General features: G+C 41.0%; 1 protein-coding gene across 2 annotated transcripts in view; it reads right to left on the reverse strand.

Moving 5' to 3' along the window:
- Nucleotides 1-12,321, reverse strand: part of LOC101718535 (histone-lysine N-methyltransferase SMYD1) — a 32,944-nt gene extending 20,623 nt beyond the window's left edge. For both annotated transcript variants that reach the window (XM_004844564.3, XM_004844563.3), the window contains exons 1-2: nucleotides 12,165-12,321; nucleotides 11,816-12,028 (exon numbers count right to left, since the gene is read on the reverse strand). In XM_004844564.3, coding sequence (XP_004844621.1) covers nucleotides 11,816-11,952 — 137 coding nt within the window. In that variant the 5' untranslated portion in view covers nucleotides 11,953-12,028; nucleotides 12,165-12,321. The remainder of the gene's footprint in view (nucleotides 1-11,815; nucleotides 12,029-12,164) is intronic.
- Between the last annotated feature and the right edge of the window lie 8,482 nt (nucleotides 12,322-20,803).

The raw sequence follows: 20,803 nt of genomic DNA on the forward strand, positions 1-20,803 counted from the left end.
AGCTAGCTGTGAAGTGATTCCCTAGTAACTTGTTAATAGTTTTAAAGTACTCAAGCGTGTGGAAGGTCAGTGCTTATTTATAAACTACAGCCAATTCAAGGTCATCCCCATCATAATGTCTTCCTTACTCTTATACTTGTGTTCTCTTAAATTTCCTAGAGAAGAGGAGGAGTAGAATTACCCTAGCATACTTAGAATTCCACAGAATCCAGAGCCCATTATAACTGTGCCCTGGAGGGCGAACTCTACTTGAGAAAGTCATTTGTCATGAAATGTCCCAACAGAATAGAGCACATAGAGCTTACATGGACTCTTACATGGGATCTTTAGTGAAAATCTCTAAGCCCCCGGACATGGGGAGCTATGAACTTCATGCTTCTGTCTCAAGCCAGGTCTGCATGCTCTGGCAGGAATTTGAATTAGCAAGGACTGGATTGCAACAACAAAAGTAAATTAGACCCCAGAACACTCCAAATCCTGTCACCTAGTGACTCAAAGGTGAGGACACTTTACAATTATGATGCCCCCCCCCCCAAAAGAATAGTATTCAGATACAGTGTCTTCTACACTCCCTGGATCTTCACATTGGTCTTCCATTAGTTTCTTTTGGGGGAAAAAAAACTCACCTTAGTTTAAAGTTAATTTACAAATTAGTCACTAGAACTTCCTGTGCTTTCTCAAAGGTGCTACACCAAGGCATAATTTCTCTCTGTCCACACGGCACTAATTTTCTGCACGGATTTATGGAGGCACAATTAACATACAATAAACTATACATATTTTAAATACATACTTTTGGGCCAGGCTGGCAGTGTACACCTATAATCCCAGCAAGAAGATTGCTGCAAGTTCAAGGCCATCCTGGGCTGCATAGTGAAACTCTGTCTCAAAAAATGTATATTTTTAGTATGCACAAGCTCCTGAGTTCAATCCCCAGCACCAAAAAAAAAAAAAAGAAGAAGGAAAAGAAAAAAAAGTATTATGTTTCTCTTACTGTAACAAAATATCTAAGATAATCAACTTTAAAAAGGAGAGTCTATTTTGGCTCACAGATTAGGAGGTTCAGTTCATGGTGGATTGATTCATTGCTGTGGCAACACATCATGGTGGAAACACATGGCAGAGGAAACTCCTCACCTCAGAGATGCTGGGAAGCAAAGAGAGATAAAAGGAGGAGCCAGGGGTCCTAATTGCCCCCTTTAAGGATGCACTTCTAATGACCTAACTTCCTTCCACACAACCCCACTTCCTAATAGAGCACAGGTTGAGAGCCAAGCATTCAATACATGGACCTTTGCAGGACATTAGAAATCTAAAATACACTATTCAGCCCCTAACAGCTCATGTCCATCTCACAAGGCAAAATGCATTCAGTCCATCTCCCAGAGTGTGTACTCTTTCATAGATGCCGGCAAATGCACCTACCCAACACCATCATCAATAGAGCAAACATGCTCATCAACCCCGAATTTCCCTCATGAGCCTGAGTTGTTTAACTGGGAATGGAGCCTTCACTTTTATAGCTATCTGGCTTCTTCCAGTGTAGCATTCCGAAGTGTCAAGAGCATCTTGAATAATTATTGTGTCATCTGGTGTTATGCTGATGTGCTAAACTTAGAGTCATCTACAATTCTAAGAACCTGTTTTAGGTTGGGAAAGAAGTAGGAGTAGCAGATGCCACCCTCCAGGATAACAGGACACAGACCAGGAATACAAAGCCAAGTCAGGAAAGAAAGGGAGGGGAACCAAGAAAGGATCTGGAAACAGAACAGTTAGAAGCAAGCACAGTTCTGCTGGCTGTCACAGGCCACTAGTCACTTGCACCACCTTGTCTGTTCCAGGGACATCTATCAGAGAACAACCCCACTCTGGCACTGCTAGCATATCTCCCACCCAAACTGATCATTTTAGAACATTCTAGTTACACTACCTTCATTTTTCACTCATATGCATATTTTTCTATCTTGGGGATATACTAAAATTTGCATCCATTGAGCAAAAAGGTTACACTGAACAGTTTGCATCAGTTGTACTGTTTTAAAAGTTAAACACAGGGGACTGGAGGTATAGCTCAATGCTAAAGCACATGCTTACCTAGCATGAGGGAGGCCCTGTGTTTCAACCCAACAATCCACACAAATTTTAAATTCAGAAAACATTTTAAGCCAGCATGGTGGTACACATTTATAACCCAGCTGCTTGGGAAACTGAGGCAGGAGGCTTTCACATTTGAGGCCACCCTGGACAACTTAGTGAGACCTTGTCTCAAAATTTTAAAGAATAAATTTTTAAAAGGCTGGAGATGTAGTTCAGTGGTAGAACACTTGCCTAGCAAGCAAGAAGTCCTGCTTCCCTAGTAAAACACACACACACACACACACACACACACACACACACATTAATTATAAACTTAAAAAAATAAAAATGAATTTTAAACATTAGTAAAAACCACGTAGTTATTTGAAATAACAGAAGTTCTGCTTTTTCATCATTATAATCACTGATTATTTCTTACTTACTTAAAATATGTAGTAGCACAGGGGTTAGAGACATGGACTGTGGCCAACACAGGACCAACACAGTATCTGTCCTTAAGGACAGACTCTCACAATGAAAGCACATAGATCCTGGTGAGGTGGCACATATCTGTGATTCCAGCCCTCTGGAAACTGAGGCAGGAGGATCACAAGTTTGAGCCTAGCCTGGGCAATTCAGTAATTTATCAATACCCTGTCTCAAGATAAATATATTTTTAAAAGGCTGGGTATATAGCTCAGTGTGAAGGCCCTGGGTTCAATCCCTGGTACCATGAAAAAGTAATTAGTTAAGTGATAAGAAGGCTTTCAGAATGACAGTAGCTTTGTGGTATAGTTTCAAGTTGGGGATTATGATAACCCCAGCCATGTCTCTGTTGCTTAGAATTGCTTTTGCTATTCTAGGTCTCTTCTGGTTCCAAATGAATTTTTGGATTGTTTTCTCTAGTTCTGTGAAGTATATTGTTGGAATTTCAATCGGCACTGCATTGAATCTATATAGTAGTTTTGGAAGTATGGACATTTTCACTATATTGGTTCCTCCTACCCAGGAACAACGGATGTCTTTCCATTTTCTTATATCCTCCTCAATCTCCTTTTTCAGAGTGCTGTAGTTTTCAGTGTAGAGGTCTTTTGCTTCCTTTGTTAGATTGATTCCTAGATATTTCATTTTTTTGGTTGCTATTGGAAAAGGAATTGTTTCCCTAATTTCTCTCTCAGTGAGTCTGTTATTTGCATACAAGAAGGCTATTGTTTTTTGAGTGTTGACCTTGTGAAAAGAAAAAAAAATGGAAATGATGTCTGTGTAAATAGGGAAGGGTGGAGGGGGTGAAGGGCGCACAGGCAATGGGGAAAAAGTAAGAACCAAAATACATCATGTACAGGTACAAACACCCAATAATAAATGTAAATGAATTGTATACCTAAAATATACCAATAAAAGAACTAAAAAAAAAAAGAAGACTTTCAGAATGAAAGCATGTAGCTGAGGCCACGTGTGTTAAGGAATAACTGTACCACTGAGGATGTGTGGAAGTAACTTCTAGGCAGAGCGCAGGGTAAGTCATTTTTAAATGTGCTAATTTGAAACTTAGTCCACAGCAATTATTTTTGGACATAGACCACCATAAATGTTTAAAAGGAGGAGTATATAATCTCTGACATTGTTTAGAATTTCTGGTGTATGGTGATAGCAAGATTTAAAAAAAATTTTAATTTTTAAATTGACTTCTAGTGGGTTCTGTTATTGATTTTTTAATGCCCCCTTATTTCCTGCTTGGGGTTGGGCCCCTTATCCTGGCCTGCCCTTGGTCAACACAGCCTGTGGCTTATTAGGACAAGCTTTCTGAGCCTGACTCCAAAGGAGAGAATACAGCTGGCCTGGCACTTGCCTCCAGGTTCCCATGAACTGAGCTAATACACTTCTAATAGGGCCTAGTCATAGAATAATCCACCTGCTATGAACTGCAGCTGTGTTATATCCTTAAGAATAAATTCTGGTGCAATGGACCACATGTCTTCCAAGTCACTGATAACCACTTTGACCAGGATGAAGCTGGGGAGAGAGCATTGAGGTGGGGAATAAATTCTTCACTCCAGACTGGATGCCAGGGAGGCCTTTGCAATCACCAATATCATCATTTATCAGGCCTTGAGTCAATAAATCTATCAGCTCAATATCTCACCATCTTTTCATCACATGGGATTCTTTGCAATCACTCCAAGAAACTTGTAATTATTTTTCATAAAAAGAAAGAGTGATTGGTTTGGAATGATTGTTTTCTCATTGTGAACTCATAGTAGGTTCTGAGTGTGAACTACCAAGTATCTCCTCCAGGCTCACCAATCTGTTTTATTGCACAACACAGCTCCGATTTTGCTAGGGTCTAGAGCCAAGTTTGAAAAGCTGATGTGGCTAAAATGTGATATGTCTACCTATCAACACCACACAGTGAACATACTCATTATGCATTGCAAATATATATTTCCTTGGTGAACCTGAGGAAGCCTTGGGAGCTACCTCTGAAGTTTGGTCTCCTGGGGATGTGGTCAGCCTTTCTCTCCTTCACCCTACATGCTGGGAAGGCTCAGCCATGAGGCGGGAACTGGGAAGGAGGGACTTGTACAATAGGGTTTCCCAAACTTTAGTGTGTGCACACATCATCAGAAAGCAAGTAAAAACTCAAGTTTCAATTCCAGGTCTTGGTGGGGCCTGGGAGTCTGCATTTTTAAATAGGATTCTGCCCTTTCTATTCCTGGGTGATACTGATGCTTCAACTTTGAGTAGCAAGAATGTAGACCTGAGAGAAGACCTGAATCTGCTCCTTCTGGTGGGGCATGCTGAGAAATGTCCGGTAGAGAGGAAAGGAAGTTTCAAAAAAAGCCTAGCCCTTTGATGGCCATATCTCCCCCATCAGTGGTAGAATGGGTCATTTAGGACATCAAATATGGAAGGTTGATCAGAACTGGATTCCACTTCTGACTCTAGTGTCTACTGGCTGTGTGACCTTGAGCAAGTCCCTAACCCTCTGAGCTTTTGTTTCCTTATGTGAAGACGATAGCAATACTTATATCCTGATATCTTTTAGACTCGGTACTATTGTTTCTGAATGAAATATACTATCTTAAAAATTCAAGCAAGAAGAAAGTTTCAAAGATGTTCTGAAATCCCACCACTCTCAGAGTGGTTTTGAGGGTTAAATGAAATAAACCGTGTAAAGCAACCAGCCGAGAACCTGGCACTGCATTTGTGCTCAGTCGATGTCAGCCTGGTCCTCCCAGCCCGCCTGTCACAGGGGGAGGTTGGGCCAGGTGGTCTCTGAGTTCAACTGTCCTCCAGCAGCCTCTTAATCCTCTTACTCCTCTTACTCCTGATCACAGGAGAAATTCATGTGAGGACAAGGACACTTCCTGGACAAAAATATCCACTATTACGTCCTCCAGGGCAGGAAACTGTCCAAAAAACATAAAGTCCTAAAACCTCTTTTGGGATTCCAGTAGTAAGAGCACGTGTCTCAATCAAGCTGAGCTGGTGACCTTTAGAAAGTGTCATGTCTCCTTAGACAGACTTCCAAGTAGCAACTCCCATTTATACAGAGCTTTGCAACTTCCAAAGAGATGTTTTTAGCTGTTCTCATTTTCTAATCTTCACAAGAAGCCTTCAGAGCCATGGTGATCATGTCCTGCCAGGGATATTCTCTCATCAGTTCCTCTGCTGGCCACTGCTCCTGGTCCAAAGGGCAGAGGCCCTACCAAACCCACCTGCTTTCCCAGCAGCCCTGCCTGTGCCCCGCCCAGCCAGCGAGTCCCCTTGGAAGCCTGCAGCCTTGTCCTGGGTTCTGTTATCTGTCAGAGTCAAGGGGGCTGGAAGGGCAGCTACTGCTCAGCTCCTTATATGGAAATGGTCAGTTATGGATAGATAAATGGAAAGGCAAAGTGTCTGCCTGGTGGGCAAACAAGCACGGCAAAAACACATCCAAAGAGGGCTGTATCAACAGTTCTGCCTCTGCAGGCTGCTCAAAAACACTCAGCCTGATAGATAACAGGAAACAGGGAGACAGCTCTTTAGCAAAGGGGAAGAGGACCAAGAGACAGAGGGAGCAGGAGGCCGGGAGGGATGGGGAAGAGAACATAAAAAGAATTGGGATATGTTATGTACATGTATCAACTTCCCACGATGAATGTAATCATTATGTACTGCAAACTTGTGCTAATAAAAAAAAATCAGCTTTCAAGATTTCCAGTGCCACAACTCCCATGACAAGGTGCACACACACCCCTCACCTCTGGATGCATTTCTAGCCTCCAGCTGTGTCCACACTGTCACCTCAATTTCAAATCACATTGTCAGATACAAATGAGTGAAGATGAACTCACTATGGAGGTGACTTGCCATTTGGTGTAGGTAGGTTAAAAAAGCAGTAATACCCAAATTTCTGAATTTGAGGATTATTTTGTAAAACGTAACAGGACAGCTCACAAAAGGTTGTGTGGAATATCAACAAGTCTTGCCTCTGCGCCTAAAAGTGCCAAATTAAAGGCATCGGTTCTAGGTCTACAAACATTGATGGTGGTAACCTGAATACTTTAATTAAAGCTTACTTGCTAATTTTCTAAACAAACTGCTCGGGAGTCTCTCTAATCCCTTTATTAAATTATTTCCATTTATAGCACCATTTGTCCTCCAACACCCACCCCTCAGCTGTTATCAGATTAAAGGGCACATGTGTGTGCAGGAGTCTGCCAGGGCTAATCCCACAGACTTACACTGGCTAAAAGCCCAGCTGTCCCCACTGGGCCTAGAGAAGCTCCTGCTTGTTTTCAAAAACAAGCTGGTTGGCATTAATTTCTTTAAAAGTACTCAACTTTTTCATCATGTTCCCCTCATTTTTCGCCCCCGCACACATATATGGATAGTCTCCTGGACACTTTTAACTTCTTTTATCTTTTAATTGTTAATTATTTTTTAATTTTTACTTTTATTAATAAGTGTCTGCAGTAAATAATGATTACAGTTATCACAGGGAGTTGGTACAGGCACATAGAACATCTTGAATTCTGTTTACTTTCCCTTCTCCTCCAATTCCTCCATCTCTGAATTTCCTTCCCTTTTGCAAAAGATCTACAGTGGTACCTCAGTTCACGAACTGAGTTCTCTCCATGATTCTGGTCGCAGATGGAACTGGATGAGAACCGAATCAAATTTCCCACAAGGTCATCCTTGAACCTAACCCCTGGATTTGATTTGGTTCACATCCAATTCAGTTTGCAACCAGAATTATGGAAAGAATCAAGTTCATGAACCAAGATACCACTGTATCTCCCTGTTTCCTACTGTCTTTTATTTTGGTCTTCGATTTACTTATACTTTTGAGTTTCTCATGTAAGAAACCATGCAATACTTAAGTTATGTATCTGACTTATTTTACTTACCATTATGGTCTCAATGCTTTCAACTTCTTAACCAGACTCATTTAGGAACTGGTTACATTTTTATGTAAAGAACTTAAAAGGGGGACAAGGGTTGTAGCTCAGTGGTACAGTGCTTGCTTGGCATAATCAAGACCCTAGGTTCAATCCCCAGAAGAGAGAGAGAGAGAGAGAGAGAGATTTAAAAGTCCAGTAACAGATGGGGATTTAGCTCAGGGGTACTGTGCCTCAAGCCCTGGTACCAAAAAAAAAAAAAAAAAAAAAAAAATTCAGTAACAGACCTTGGTTCTTCTTAATATATTTTGATATTTCATGATGAATTGGATTAATCTAGAAAATGTATATTGTTGGCTGAATAATAGCTTCCCAAATGTCCATATTGTAATCCCCACAGCCTGGCAATATGTTGCCTTACACCACAAAGGGATTTTGCAGATGGAATTAAGGAGAGGAACCTTAAGATAGGAACAGCATCCTGATTCTCCAGGTAGATATAATGTCATCACGAGTCACCCAAAGGAGGCAGGTGGCCAGAGTGGGCAAGAGGCCATTGCAAGTTTTCAAAATGCAGGAAGAGGGCCATGAGCCTTTTTTCTGCTTGTGGGCAGCCGCTAGACATTGGAGACAACAAAGAAACACAAAAAAACTGAGCCTGGTTTAGACGTCTAACATCTGGAACTGTTATGACAGTAAATTTATGTTGTTTGAAGTCACTGGGGTTACAGTAACAATAGGAAACTGATATATTGGTTTATTATTATAAACACTTTGTCTTTTTTTTTTAATCACGTGTATATTCTTGTTTCTTACCTATGAGTTTCTGGATCTAACAATCTCAGGCCCCAGAATCAGCTTTCAATTGTTCTAAAACTGATAGTGGATGCTCTTTCTTTTATTAAAGTTAAATATTATTTATTGTTACTAAAAATACAAAATAAAATTGAGCAGGCCACTTTTTGGGTAACAGGCAGTGAAAGTGATGACTTGGACGGGACACAGTGAGACTGGCTCTTGCCCTATTCCTCACCCCATGGGACCTGGGAAAGCCCATTAACCCCCCTAAACCTCTCAGTTTCCCCATTCATCCCAGAGGATTGAATAAATTCAGTGGTTCTCAATCTTCTGGGTTTAGGACCATTTGAAAGTGATGAAAACTATGGATTTTCTTACAGAAATAAAAAGCATGTGTGCCCACCCACATGAACTTCCATCTTCCAGTTATTAATAGTTCCTAGCCAAGAATCCACAAATCCACATCCAGGTTAAGAACCCCTAGGCTAAGCTGGGCGTGGTGGTGCACACCTATAATCTCAGCACTTGGGAGGCTGAGGTTGGAGGATCACCACAAATTTGAGGCCAGCCTGGGCTAAATAGTGAGTATAAGACCAGACTGAAATACATAGGGAGACCCTGTCTCAAAAAAAATTCTTTTAAACTCTGGGTTAGATAGATTCTACATTCAAGTATCTGGGGCTGTTGAAAAGGAATAATTGAATAGTATTTTGGCTCTTCATCCTGCCATAACCACTATTACTGTGCCATTTCTTATATTTGACTGGGAATTAAAATAATAACCAGAATAAGTTCCCTTCTTCTATTCACCTAGCACTCCTCTCTTGCCTCACTGGAGCCCTGTGCGTGGGCCGTAGAAGTCACACAGCCCACAGAATCTCAGACTGAAAGACATCTTCAAGGTCTTGTGATTAGATTCCACTTCTGCTGCCTAACTCTGTGAACAGTGTCCTTACCCACTTCATTCAGTGCCCAGGCGTGGAGTATGTTATGACTCTCACTTTATGTATTTATTTTGAGGTTTTGGGGGGTTTTTTTGTGCTGCTTTGTTTTGTTGGATTTTTTTGTGAAGTTTTTTTGTTTTTTTGACAAAGGTTCTTGCTATGTTGTTCAGGCTGGCCTTGAACTCACTATGTATCCTTGCCTTGTCTCGAACTCATGGTGATTCTCCTTCCTCAGCCTCCCAAGTGCTGGGATTCTAAGCATACGTCACCACACCCAGCTTTGGATAAAATATGGCTAAAAATGATCTCTTTTTCATTTTCTTCAATTTTTTGTCTTGTCTTGTCTTGTCTTGTGGTGCTTGTGATGCTAAGGTTGCACTCTACCACTGAGTAACATCCACAACCCCCTCATCAATCATTTTAAAAATCATTCACCCCTAGCATTCTAATTTTTATTGCCTTTGTGGTAATAATCTACCATTTTACGTAGCATTTATCTGCAAAGTTTTTGGAGTTATTACATCAAATGAATGATAAATTATAATAACAAAAACATGCATACAGCCTAAATGTTAATACAAGTAGTAGAAGAACATGCAGCCTTTACATCCTATGTCTCTGAAGAGTGTATAATTGCACAGAAGATGTCTAAATTATTAAAAGAAAAATAACTTAAGGTCCCAAATGTGTAGTACAAATGAGTGAAAGCTATTTTTGTTTGTTTGTTTGAGACAGACTCTCACAATATAGTTCAGGCTGGCCTTGAATTCACTACGTAGTACAGGCTGGCCTTGAACTCACAGTGATCCTCCCTCCTCAGCCTCCTGAGGGTTGAAATTACAGGCATGTACCACCACTCCCAGCTATGAAAGCTATTTTAAAACAAGCTAGAAGAAAAGATCCAAAGGTTAAGAGCGGTTATCATTGTGTGATGATATATTTCTTCTTTCTGCATTTTCTAAAATAAGAATGTTTCACTGGGAGACCACACACCACTCAGAACATTCTTTTTTTTTTCATTAAGTTTATTGGTACATATTAGGTATACAATACAGTTACACTCATCATTGGGATTCAGAACATTGAGAGAGAAACTGATTAGCTACTTTGATTTGGGGGAATCGGAGACACCGAATGGAGGAGGTGTTCTTTTAAGGTCAGATGGTAACTTGGTGATAGAATAAAGATCAGTGTTTGCAGTATTTGTGAATTTTTGTGTTTTAACTGCCTCCCTACCTGCACTCACCCCACCTCTGACACACACTGACATAAATTAATGAAGAGCTATGACTATCAGCTCCTGATATTCTGTAGGTGGTGGTGAACCATGTGCTCCAATTCACTGTCTTTTCCCTGGAGGTCTTGGTAGGGAGGAAGCCAAGAGAATTTGAATGCTAACCAAATTATGTCTGAAAAGCAGCACCCATGCCCATGATCGCTGGAACAGCGAGCCAATCACAAGCCTAGATTATCTGAGACTGTGTTAACTCAGACCACATAAGTATCAGGCAGATTACTTCAACTTTGACTTAGAAAATACTGTAATTTTAATCCCCATACAGGATTTTTTAAAGACTTGTAGTCCAGTTTGGACAGGACTGTGGAGAAATGGGAATATAACTTTGATAAAAACCTCTTAAAACTGAAAACAGCATATCCTAAGGCCCAGCAATTCTTCTTCTAGTCATATACCCTAGAGAACAATCCTGCAAGGCTACAAGTAGACGTGAGCAAGCATTTTCATTGCAGAAATGTTGGATTTTATAAAAATTGTGAACTATCAAACATCTCTTATTGTTAATGGATAAATAAATGTCATATATTTATAGAATGGAATCTTCCCAGCAGTTAAAAGTGGTGATGCATATAGCATATGAATCAATATGGATAGTTCTACATGTAGTTAAAAGAAAGAGATCTTTGAGGATTTAAAAGATCTTGTCATTTCCACAAGGATAGACATCAAAATATGTCTTTCTGGGGAAAGGAGCAAGATCTAAAATGATAGCTGAAGTAAAATGTCATTTCTATAAAAAATACACTTGATCCTAGCTCAAAGGCTGAGAAGCAGTCTATAAAAATAGAAAATACTCCACTTGCCTTGCAAGTGCAAGGTCCTGAGTTCGATCCCCAGTATCAAAAAACAACAACAACAAAATTTTTAAAAATAAAAAATAAACAAACTACATCTACCCATTTCAATAAGTGCAGACAAATACAATTACACAAGAACATTCTAGAAAGATATATATTTAAATAATCACAGGACTTATTAGTCTCAGCAAACACTTTATCCTCTAATATATTTATATAGGTTTCAATGTTCCATAAAGAGCTAAAAAGAGAGTTCTGTAAGTTCCCACAGCACCCCACCTCCGCCTCAACACACTGTCTCAACCAAGGTGACTGACGTTAGGAGAAAGCATCCCAAAGCCCTCGCTCACCTTTCTGGCCCTTTGGGGGACCTCAGCAAGTCCCAGGCAATGACTCCTTGCTTATACAAGAAAATAGTTGTCAGAGGTGCCATTTCCCTGATGATGGTGAAAGCAAAGTATTTGGGAGTTTAGCACCAGCCAAGCCAACAGGAAAGAGGAAAGCAACTCCCACATTTCATACCTGTCAAAAACCACTGCGGAATAAGCCCGCTCGGCAAAGATGACATCTGCAGCCCAGAACTCCTTTGTGGCCTTCAGACCTCTGCCTTTGCCCTCGGAAGTGAAGACCTCCACGTTCTCCATGCTCCCTATCGTCATCTCAGGGTCTGTCCAGCCAGCTCGGGGGGTACTTCACACTGCGCCAAGCCTCTTGTCTCTGCTGCTATTTCAGCACCTTCAGCATCCCAAAGAGCAGGACTATAAATGGACAGTCCACCTCCCCTTCCCCACCCCCTCAGCCTCTGGGCCCTCACCACCCCCTCCACCACTGTTCCTGGAGTCAGGGATAGAATAGGGAAGAGGATAGAGACCTGGGAAGAGTCTCCTTCATCTCCCAGCACAGTAGAAAATAGCTAAAGGCTACTGTGGTCCCAGGATGGGACCTGACATGTTTACAAAAGTTCCTTTGCAAGAAGCAACTCTCTGCATGAGCTAAGCTCTGCACTGCAGTCAGGCTCCACATGAGTTGAGCAGTTGGTCAGTAGGATATTTTTAGCAGCCAGATGCCTCTGCCTATCAAAAGCAGTCAGCTGGAGGGGTCCAAGAAAAGAGGCAAGGTGATATTTGCTGCTCTGGGACCCTTCAGCTGTCAGGCTCACATTTCAAGTAAGATGGGCCTCTCTTACTGTACCCTCTAATGTCTCCCCAATGCGGAGACACTTTGCAGGAAGTAGAGACTAAACTGAGCTCTCTGGCATATAGGTAACCGAACCATTTGGGTTCTCAGGGGGCTTCCTCCTTCCCAACTAGGGCCCCCACAGCACCCCCACATAAAGGCATGGGGTCTGAGGGGTTCTTAGCTTCATTCATGATGGAAGTGTGCTGGATACAGACAAGAGGGGCTTTGAAAATAACAACCCTTTCTCTATCTTTCTATCAAATTCCCTGAAACATGTCTGGTGCCAGGGGATTAGCAGTGTGCTCTGTCCTTCCTCTTACCCGGGGGGATTTTAGAGGTTCTTTTTTTTTTTTTTTTTTTTTTTTTTTGGTGCTGGGATTTCGGGACCTTGCGCTTGCGTGGCAAGCACCGGAACCGAGCTAAATCCTTGGCCCACCCGGAAGGATTTTAGAGGCACAGTTCTAAACTCTCATCGAACTAAATGCCATTCTTCTTGGTTATCAAAAGAAAGACACTTGCAGATCTGCAGCTATGGCTCACCTTCCATGTAGCACTGTCGATACATCTTGTCATGGTTTAAATGTATGCCCCAGAGTTCATGTGTTGGAAACTTAATCCCCAGTGCACAGTGTAAGAGGGGGTACATTTAAGTGGTGCTTAGCTCAAGAGGGCTGCATCCTCATGACTGGATTAATGCCGTTATCAAGGGTTACTTATTTGGGCAGTGGTTTACTGATAAAAGAATGAGCCCCTTGCCCCAAGATGCTTCAAAAAGGCTCCCAAAAAATGCAGCCTCTCCATCTTGAACTTTGCAGCCTCCAGAACTATAAGCCAAAAACATTTTACTCATTATTAGTTACCCAGTCCTGGGTTTTATGTTACAAATAAACTAAGTGTACAAATGCGCTAAGACATATCTATTTACCGGCATCCTGTGCCCTGGATCTTTGTGGATAGGTAGCTCATAAGCACTGCTTTCTGAGTTGAACAGACCTGACCTTGAATTCTAAGCCTGACACTACCATCTTGAGACAGAACTTGCAAAACAAGGATGACAATTTCTACTTCCCTGGACTGAAACGAGAGTTAAATGAGGTAATATGTATAAGAACATGACACAGCACTTGACACTTTATGAAATACTTGTTAAACGATGGCTTCTTTATCCTGTCATATTATAATCCCCAAACTATCAGGATGTGCCAGAAAACCTAGTGTGTCTTCAAACAAGCTGCATCTCCTCAAATTCCTTTGACTCTTAGAAGCACATCAAAAACCCTTATATCTTAACTCTTAGACTATAAGAGCATATATCCTGGTTTTTAGGTCAGAATGCGTAGATCATTGGAGCTAAAGAATCAGTGACTTCAGATGAATTCTGAAAAGCAAAACAGCTTAGACATTTAATTTTTATACCTCAAGAAAAGTAAACATCACATGCTTCCAAGAGAAAATAAACAGTAGGAAGAAGTTTTTCAATCCACGTTAGCTTCCAATGAATGCCCTGAATCTACAATCCTTGGCAACTCCAGGCCCTACCACTGTAGTCTTGCCCTGGGCACCAGTGGCTCAGCCTGGCAGGGACTTACTTGCTCTTCTATGGACTGGAATATGTTCAGCCCAAGCCACAGTCTTGGAAGAAATCTACCTACCCTGAGACCAGAAGGAGAGAGGAAGCACCAGCCCAAAGTATCAGTTATATCTATGAGCACCAACATTATCAGAACAATAATTACTTTATTATTAAAGTGTAGTAGGTGGAACATGGCCATCCAAAGACACCCAGGTCCAAATCCCCAGATCTGTGACTATGTTGCCCGTGGATTGAATGTCTCTACCAGAACTCATGTTGACATGGAATCCCCATATGAGGTATGAAGAAGGTAGAAACTCAGTCCAGTCTTGGTGTTTGGAGACGGGGTCTGTGGAAAGTTGTTAAGGTTAAATAAGGACAGGGAGATGGGACCCTGATCCAACTGGACCACAGATTCATAAGAGACCTGCATGAGGATGCTCTGCATTGCCAGGTGGTGCCCTGTGCCACATTTCAGTCTCAATCAAGAAGGAGCACTTTAGCTGCAGCCACCTGATCTTGAATCCCCAGCCTTCAAAACCGTGAGTCAAATAAATTTACTCTTTATAAAGTGTGCAGTCTGTGACATTCAGTGATAGCATCAGAAAATGGACTAATACACTACAAAAGGGACTTTGCAAATATGATTAAATTAAGGACCCTGAGATGGGGAGATGATCCTGGATTATCCCTGTGGTACCGATGTAATCACAGGGATCCTTGTAAGAGGGAGGCAGGAGGGCCAGGGTCACAGAAGGAGATACAACAATGGAAACAAGAGGGTAGGGTCAGAGCCAGATATTTGAAGGTACCACGTGGCTGACCTTAAAAATGGAGGAAAGGATCATGAGACAAGAAATTTAGGCACCCTCTGGAACCTGGACTAGGCAAGGGTCCGGAGTGTCACCAGAACCCCCAGTGGGAGCACCGCCCTGCCTGCACCTTGATTTCAGCCCTGTGAACCCCACTGCTGGCTTCTCACCTCCAAAACTGTAAGATGATGAATTTGTATTTTTTAAGTTACTACATTTGTCATAATTTGTTACAGCAGCAATAGGAAGCTAGCCTATAAAGCATTATACTTAATCTCTCATCACAATAAATACTAATATCTCTCTATTTTGAAATGAAATTCATACATAATATAATTTACTAGCTGTTGTACCTTACAAAACCATAAACTACTAGCCTGCCCTAATAAGAGAAAAATAAAAGTTAATTTATAATAAATGAATATATTGTGAAGTATGTAAATGTTCTCATTAGTCATAATACAGCTACACCTACTAATGTGATATAGATATATAGATAAATATATAGAGAGAATCCAAAATTGAATAATATGAAATATTTGTTTTCTTTTTGAATTTTGAAATTTTTATTAGTATATATGTTTGCAGGACATAATGATTGCATTCATCGTGCAGAATTGGTCTAAGTACATCACAATCTTAACTGGTTTTTCATCCCTTTTCCATTCTCCCTAACCCTCCCTCCATCTCTTGATCCTCTTCCCATTTGCAAAAGTTTATCTTATTTTGGAGACACAAATATAACACAGGACACTGCTGTCTGTGCCATGGTATTCTGAAACCATGAATATCTCTCAGCGGGGTTCTGAACAAAAGAAAGTATAACTTTCTTCAATTAACAAGAAATCAGATTCCTAGAAAATTCAGCATATATTAAAACTTTTTTTAAAAACCATCCTATGACCACATGCAAATAGTGTTCTAGATTCAGAAAATTATGAACAGGTTTTCACCCACCTGAAATGCACACCTGGATATGGGCATTTCTGCAGGATGGGCAGATATTCTTCACTGCATATGGTTGTTCTCTATTTCCCAGGACTTCCAGAATCTCTGGCCAGGATAATGAGGCAGGAGGTGTTGGCACTTATTCCTGGGCTGGTGGTGGGGAAGGGGGAACTGGGCTGCATTGCACTGCATCTCAATACTAATCTTATGTAAAAGTTTTGTGCCCATCCACCCTTTGCCTTCCTTGTTTTTGTTTTTGTTGTTGTTGCTTTTTTCCAGTGGGATCCAAACCTTTCCTTTTTTTTTTTTTTTTGGTACCAGGGATCGAACTTGGGTCCTTGCGCTTGTGCAGCAGGCGGCAAAACCACTGAGCTAAATCCCCAGCCCCAAACCTTTCTTGATAGCCCTGTTCTTGACAACAACATGCCAAAAGCACCCTTAATCACTGTGACAACCAGAAATTCTTTTCACGTTTCTGAAATGCTTCCTACATAGCACAATTGCTTCCATTCAGAACTGCTGCTCTTTGTCAGCAGGAAAAACAAGACTAGAGTTTTGAAAAGATTTTTAACTTGCCCTACTAAAATGTTAAGTCAGAGAAGAAAAGAACATGAGAATTTTCTCTGATAGCACACATCTTGAAGTGTAGAAGAAACAGGCTCATTCTGTGCTTCCTGAGAGACCAATCGAGGGATCTAGCTGGACCCAAGTGCATGACAACAGGGTATGGGTGTTAAAGATGGTAGACTGGAGCTTCACAGACCTTCACCATCACGTTGCTATAGAAGAGCCTTCTTCCACTCCAAGATGTTGGAAACATGTTCATTTCTTAATGATTTCAACAGTCATCCAGTGTCTCAATCAAAAGAAACAGACTGGAAGAATGGATCAAGAAGCAAGATCCAACAAAACACTGCATACAAGAAATACATTTAATTCAAAAATAAATTCATAGACTAAAACTAAAAGGATAGAAAACAACACTCCATGTGACAGGAACCCAAAAAAATACCATGGGCTGCTATTCTATTTGCAGACAAAGTGGATTTCAAGTCAAGACTGATTAAGAGAGACAAGGAATGTCACTACAACCTTGTAAATGGAACAATCCAAGAGGAAGAGATAATAATCGTGAATATATGTACACCAAATAGCAGTGTTGTCACCTATGTAAAACAATTATCAACAGAAATGAAAAATTAAGTACATGACAGGGCTGAGATGTGGGATGCATAGGCTACTGCTTCTGTGTGGTGGGCATCGTCAGGACGCAGCTGCTTTCGTTGCTGCCTCCTGCACCACCATAATCTGCTGTGGAGATCTGTGTCTCCAGGCCAGGAGAACAGTGAAGCAGAGTTCCAATGTCCAGGCCTTCTTCAGCAAGCTGTGGATACTGGTTGAGCAAGCCCACACCAACAAGTTCATCACCTGAAAACAGAAGGGTCAGAGACTTTTGGTTTGGATAAAAAAGACTTGTGAAAGAAATTCTTCTCAAGGGCCAGAGATTTAGCTCAGTGGTTCCGCCACTTGCCTCGAAAGCACAAGGTCCCGAGTTCGATCCTCAGTACCAAAAAAAAAAAACCAACCAAACAAACAAAAAAAACCAAAGCTTATGCTGGGTCCGAAGAGGCCGGGAGTAGGGGCTGTTATGGAAAGTACTATCAATACACTGGGCACAAGACTAGTCACAGGCTTTAAGTGTCTTCTTAATATAAGAAGGGGCTCCACTCAACCTGCATCTTGAGTAGAATCTGTGTCCAAATACCACACTGAAGCCTCAATTTTTGAATTGTAGCCTGGTATTTATATATTGTCCTGAGCCTTTTATCTAATAACCTAAGAAAGTCTCGAGAAAGTGACTGTTGTCCTCCATCGGTTAGGTTACAATTGGAGGAATGTGTACAAATAAGCAAGGAGATGGAGATGGAAGGCAAATCTATATAGTTTGGGATAAGTTTTCAATCATTAGGACAATTTGTGCGGCTATATCAACCCTCCAGCCACTAATCGGCCAAACCCTGGAAACTGCAGCTGTTCTCTTTTCAAACACCCCTTGACTGAGCCACACGCTGGCAGGGGTCCCCATCTAGTGGCAAATCACAGGAGCTACCAGATTTTAGCTCCAAGGCTTACTCTTTTATCACTCAGTTTGACCTCCTTTGTACCTGGTGCTAAGGATCATTTAGGACGAGGTCCACAGCTGTCCTTTAGGCCTATGAACTAAGAATGGTTTGTGCCCTCTTTAATGGTCAAAGGAGAGGGGAATTAAAGGATAATACATTGTAACACATGAAAATTACATAAAATTCAAATTTCAGTAACTATAAATAAAATTTTATTAGAAAAGAATCATACTCATTTGTTCACATCTTTTATTTTCTTTCTTTTTGTTGTTGTTATTTTTTGAGACAGAGTCTCACTATGCAGCCCAGGCTGATCTTACTATGTAGCCCAGGCTGACCTTGAATTCACAATCCTCCTGCCTCAGCCTACCAACTGCTGGGATTACAGGCATGCACCACCACACCCTGCTACTTGTTTACATATTTTCTGTGCCTATTTTCACACTACAAAAATGGCAGAGTTGAATATTTTCCCTAGAGACCATGTGGTCCACAAACCCACAAATATTTACTATCTGGTCTTTTATAGAAAAACGTCTGCCAACTTTTGCTTAGACCAGAAATAGCAGAATGCTTGGCAATGTTAAATGGGCCAGGGAGCTCACTACCCCGGAGCACACTGGCTGGTCCATTCATTCATTTCATAAGTACTATGAGAGGCACAATCAAAGAGAAAGTTCTTGTACACACCTAGCATCCACATTCCAGGATGAGATGTTCCTTTAATACTCCATTATGTCCTGCATAATTACATCACTGAAAAAACTTCACATCCTCTCTTGTCCTTTTTCTTATTAAAACAGCATGAAGCTGGTGATATAGCTCAGTGGTAGAGTACTTAACTAGCATGCATGAGGCCCAAGGTTTGGTCCCTGGCATCACAAGAAAAACTAAGAAGAAAATAGCAGCCCTGCATGGTAGTGCATGCCTGTAATACCAGCAATTGGGAGGCTGAGACAGGAGGATTGCCATGAGTTCAAGACCAGCCTGAACTACATAGTGAGACCCTGTCTCAAAAAAAGAAAAAAAAATAGCATGCTTGTTTCTCTCTTTATCCCTCTAGCTCTAAGAAATTCTTAGCTGCAAGCTGCTTACTTTAAGGAATTCCTAAATTCATTTATTCTACACCCACCTATCAGTACATGTATCACACCATGATCAGGACCCAATATACAAAGATGCATAAAAAATGGAGAATGCGTCTTCAAGACATTGGCCATTTAGGGGAACTGGGAGGAGAATAAGAGGGTAGTTTAAAGAGAGACAGGAGGCAAAGAGGAAATCTTGCCAGTGCAGCCTGGGGAATCAAGACAGACTTCAGAAAACGTGGTAAAGGAAGACAAGGAAGGAGGAGGAAAGTTGGAACCAGAGGAGCGCATCTCAGGCCCATCTCAGCAGCATGGGCAGAGATGTAGAGGTCAAGATGTAGACAGAGGTCTACATGGGCCAGGTATGATGGGAGCTACAGTACCTCACATAGTAGACTTCTTTATTCTATTCTGGCACCAGACAATCGCTTTTTCTGTCCTGCTGTTCCATATACATTTGAAAGCCATTCTAACAGCAACAACTGTTTGAATGATTGAAATTGTTCTTTCCTTACATTGCCCCATTTTCACAGCACCTTCCCCTCTTCCTGGGAACTGGGGATTGAACTCAGGGCCTTTGCACTGAGCTCTAGCTCAGCCCTTTAAAAAAATTCATTTGTTTTGTTGATTTATTTATTTTAAGACAGGCTCTCACTAGGTCACTAAATTGTCCAGGCTGTGCTCAAAATTCTGATCCTCCAGCCTCACCCTCCAATTGCGCTGGAATTACAGGAATGCGCCACCACGCCCAGCTTCACAGCACCTCTTGAAGGGAGTATTATCATGGTTTTAAAGATGAATGTTATCATTATGTATATATAAAATGTACCAATAAGTGTTTTGCTTCCAAAACATAAAGATGAATGGAGGTTGAGAAAAATAAGAAATATGCTTAAGGCCTCCTACTTTAGCAACATCTAGGTAGAACCCTGGAAGAACTTTTATTCACGTCCACAAAGAGACAGCAGAAGAACATTAAAGCAACACTGTAGTAGTAAAACTGAGAAACGAGCTCAATTTCTATGAAGAATATCTAGGAGAATGGATAACTCATAGTGTATTCATACAATGGAATATTATTGAACTGGGAAAGTGGATAAATTAGAAACCCACATATCAGCGTGCATTAATATAAGAAAATGGCATCACTATTAAAAATAGTGAGTAAAAAAATACAAATTACAAATCAGGTATGGTAGTACATGCCTATAATCCCAGTACTGAGGGAGACTGATCTCAAGTTCAAGCCCAGCCTGGGGAACTTAGCCACTTGGCAAGATCCTGTCTCCAAATTAAAAAAAAAAAAAGTTCAGGATGGGTAGCTCAGTGCAAAGTCCTTCAATGCAATCCACAGTACCTCGTGCATGCGCACACACACACATGGAATGAACAGTACATATAAGTATTCCTCATTTAACAACCAAGTTATATCCCTGCAACTAGATCATTAGTTGGATTAGTTGCTAAATGAAGAATTGTATATACTATGTACATTACAATATTCAGAACAAAGAAACGGTCAAAGGAAACTCCAGCTTGATGATTTTGCTTTCATTTGTGTAACTCTTACATGCAGTACTATAATGTATAACAGAATGTAAAACTACAGTACTGTACTGTACAGTACAATCAGCAAAAATTACAGTACTGTACAAAGAAGGTATGCCACACCAAAAAAAGACATTGAAGCTCTATAACCAACAACAAAAAGACAGGTAGTAAGTCCAAACGGCACACCTCAATTGTTAAGTTTGAAGAGCAGTTAACAAGGTAAATCGTTAAATGAG

Source organism: Heterocephalus glaber, unplaced genomic scaffold (assembly GCF_053883595.1).
Source record: "Heterocephalus glaber isolate CG9 unplaced genomic scaffold, H.glaber_assembly_v1.0 deba00000470, whole genome shotgun sequence".
Classification (NCBI taxonomy): Eukaryota; Metazoa; Chordata; class Mammalia; order Rodentia; family Bathyergidae; genus Heterocephalus; species Heterocephalus glaber.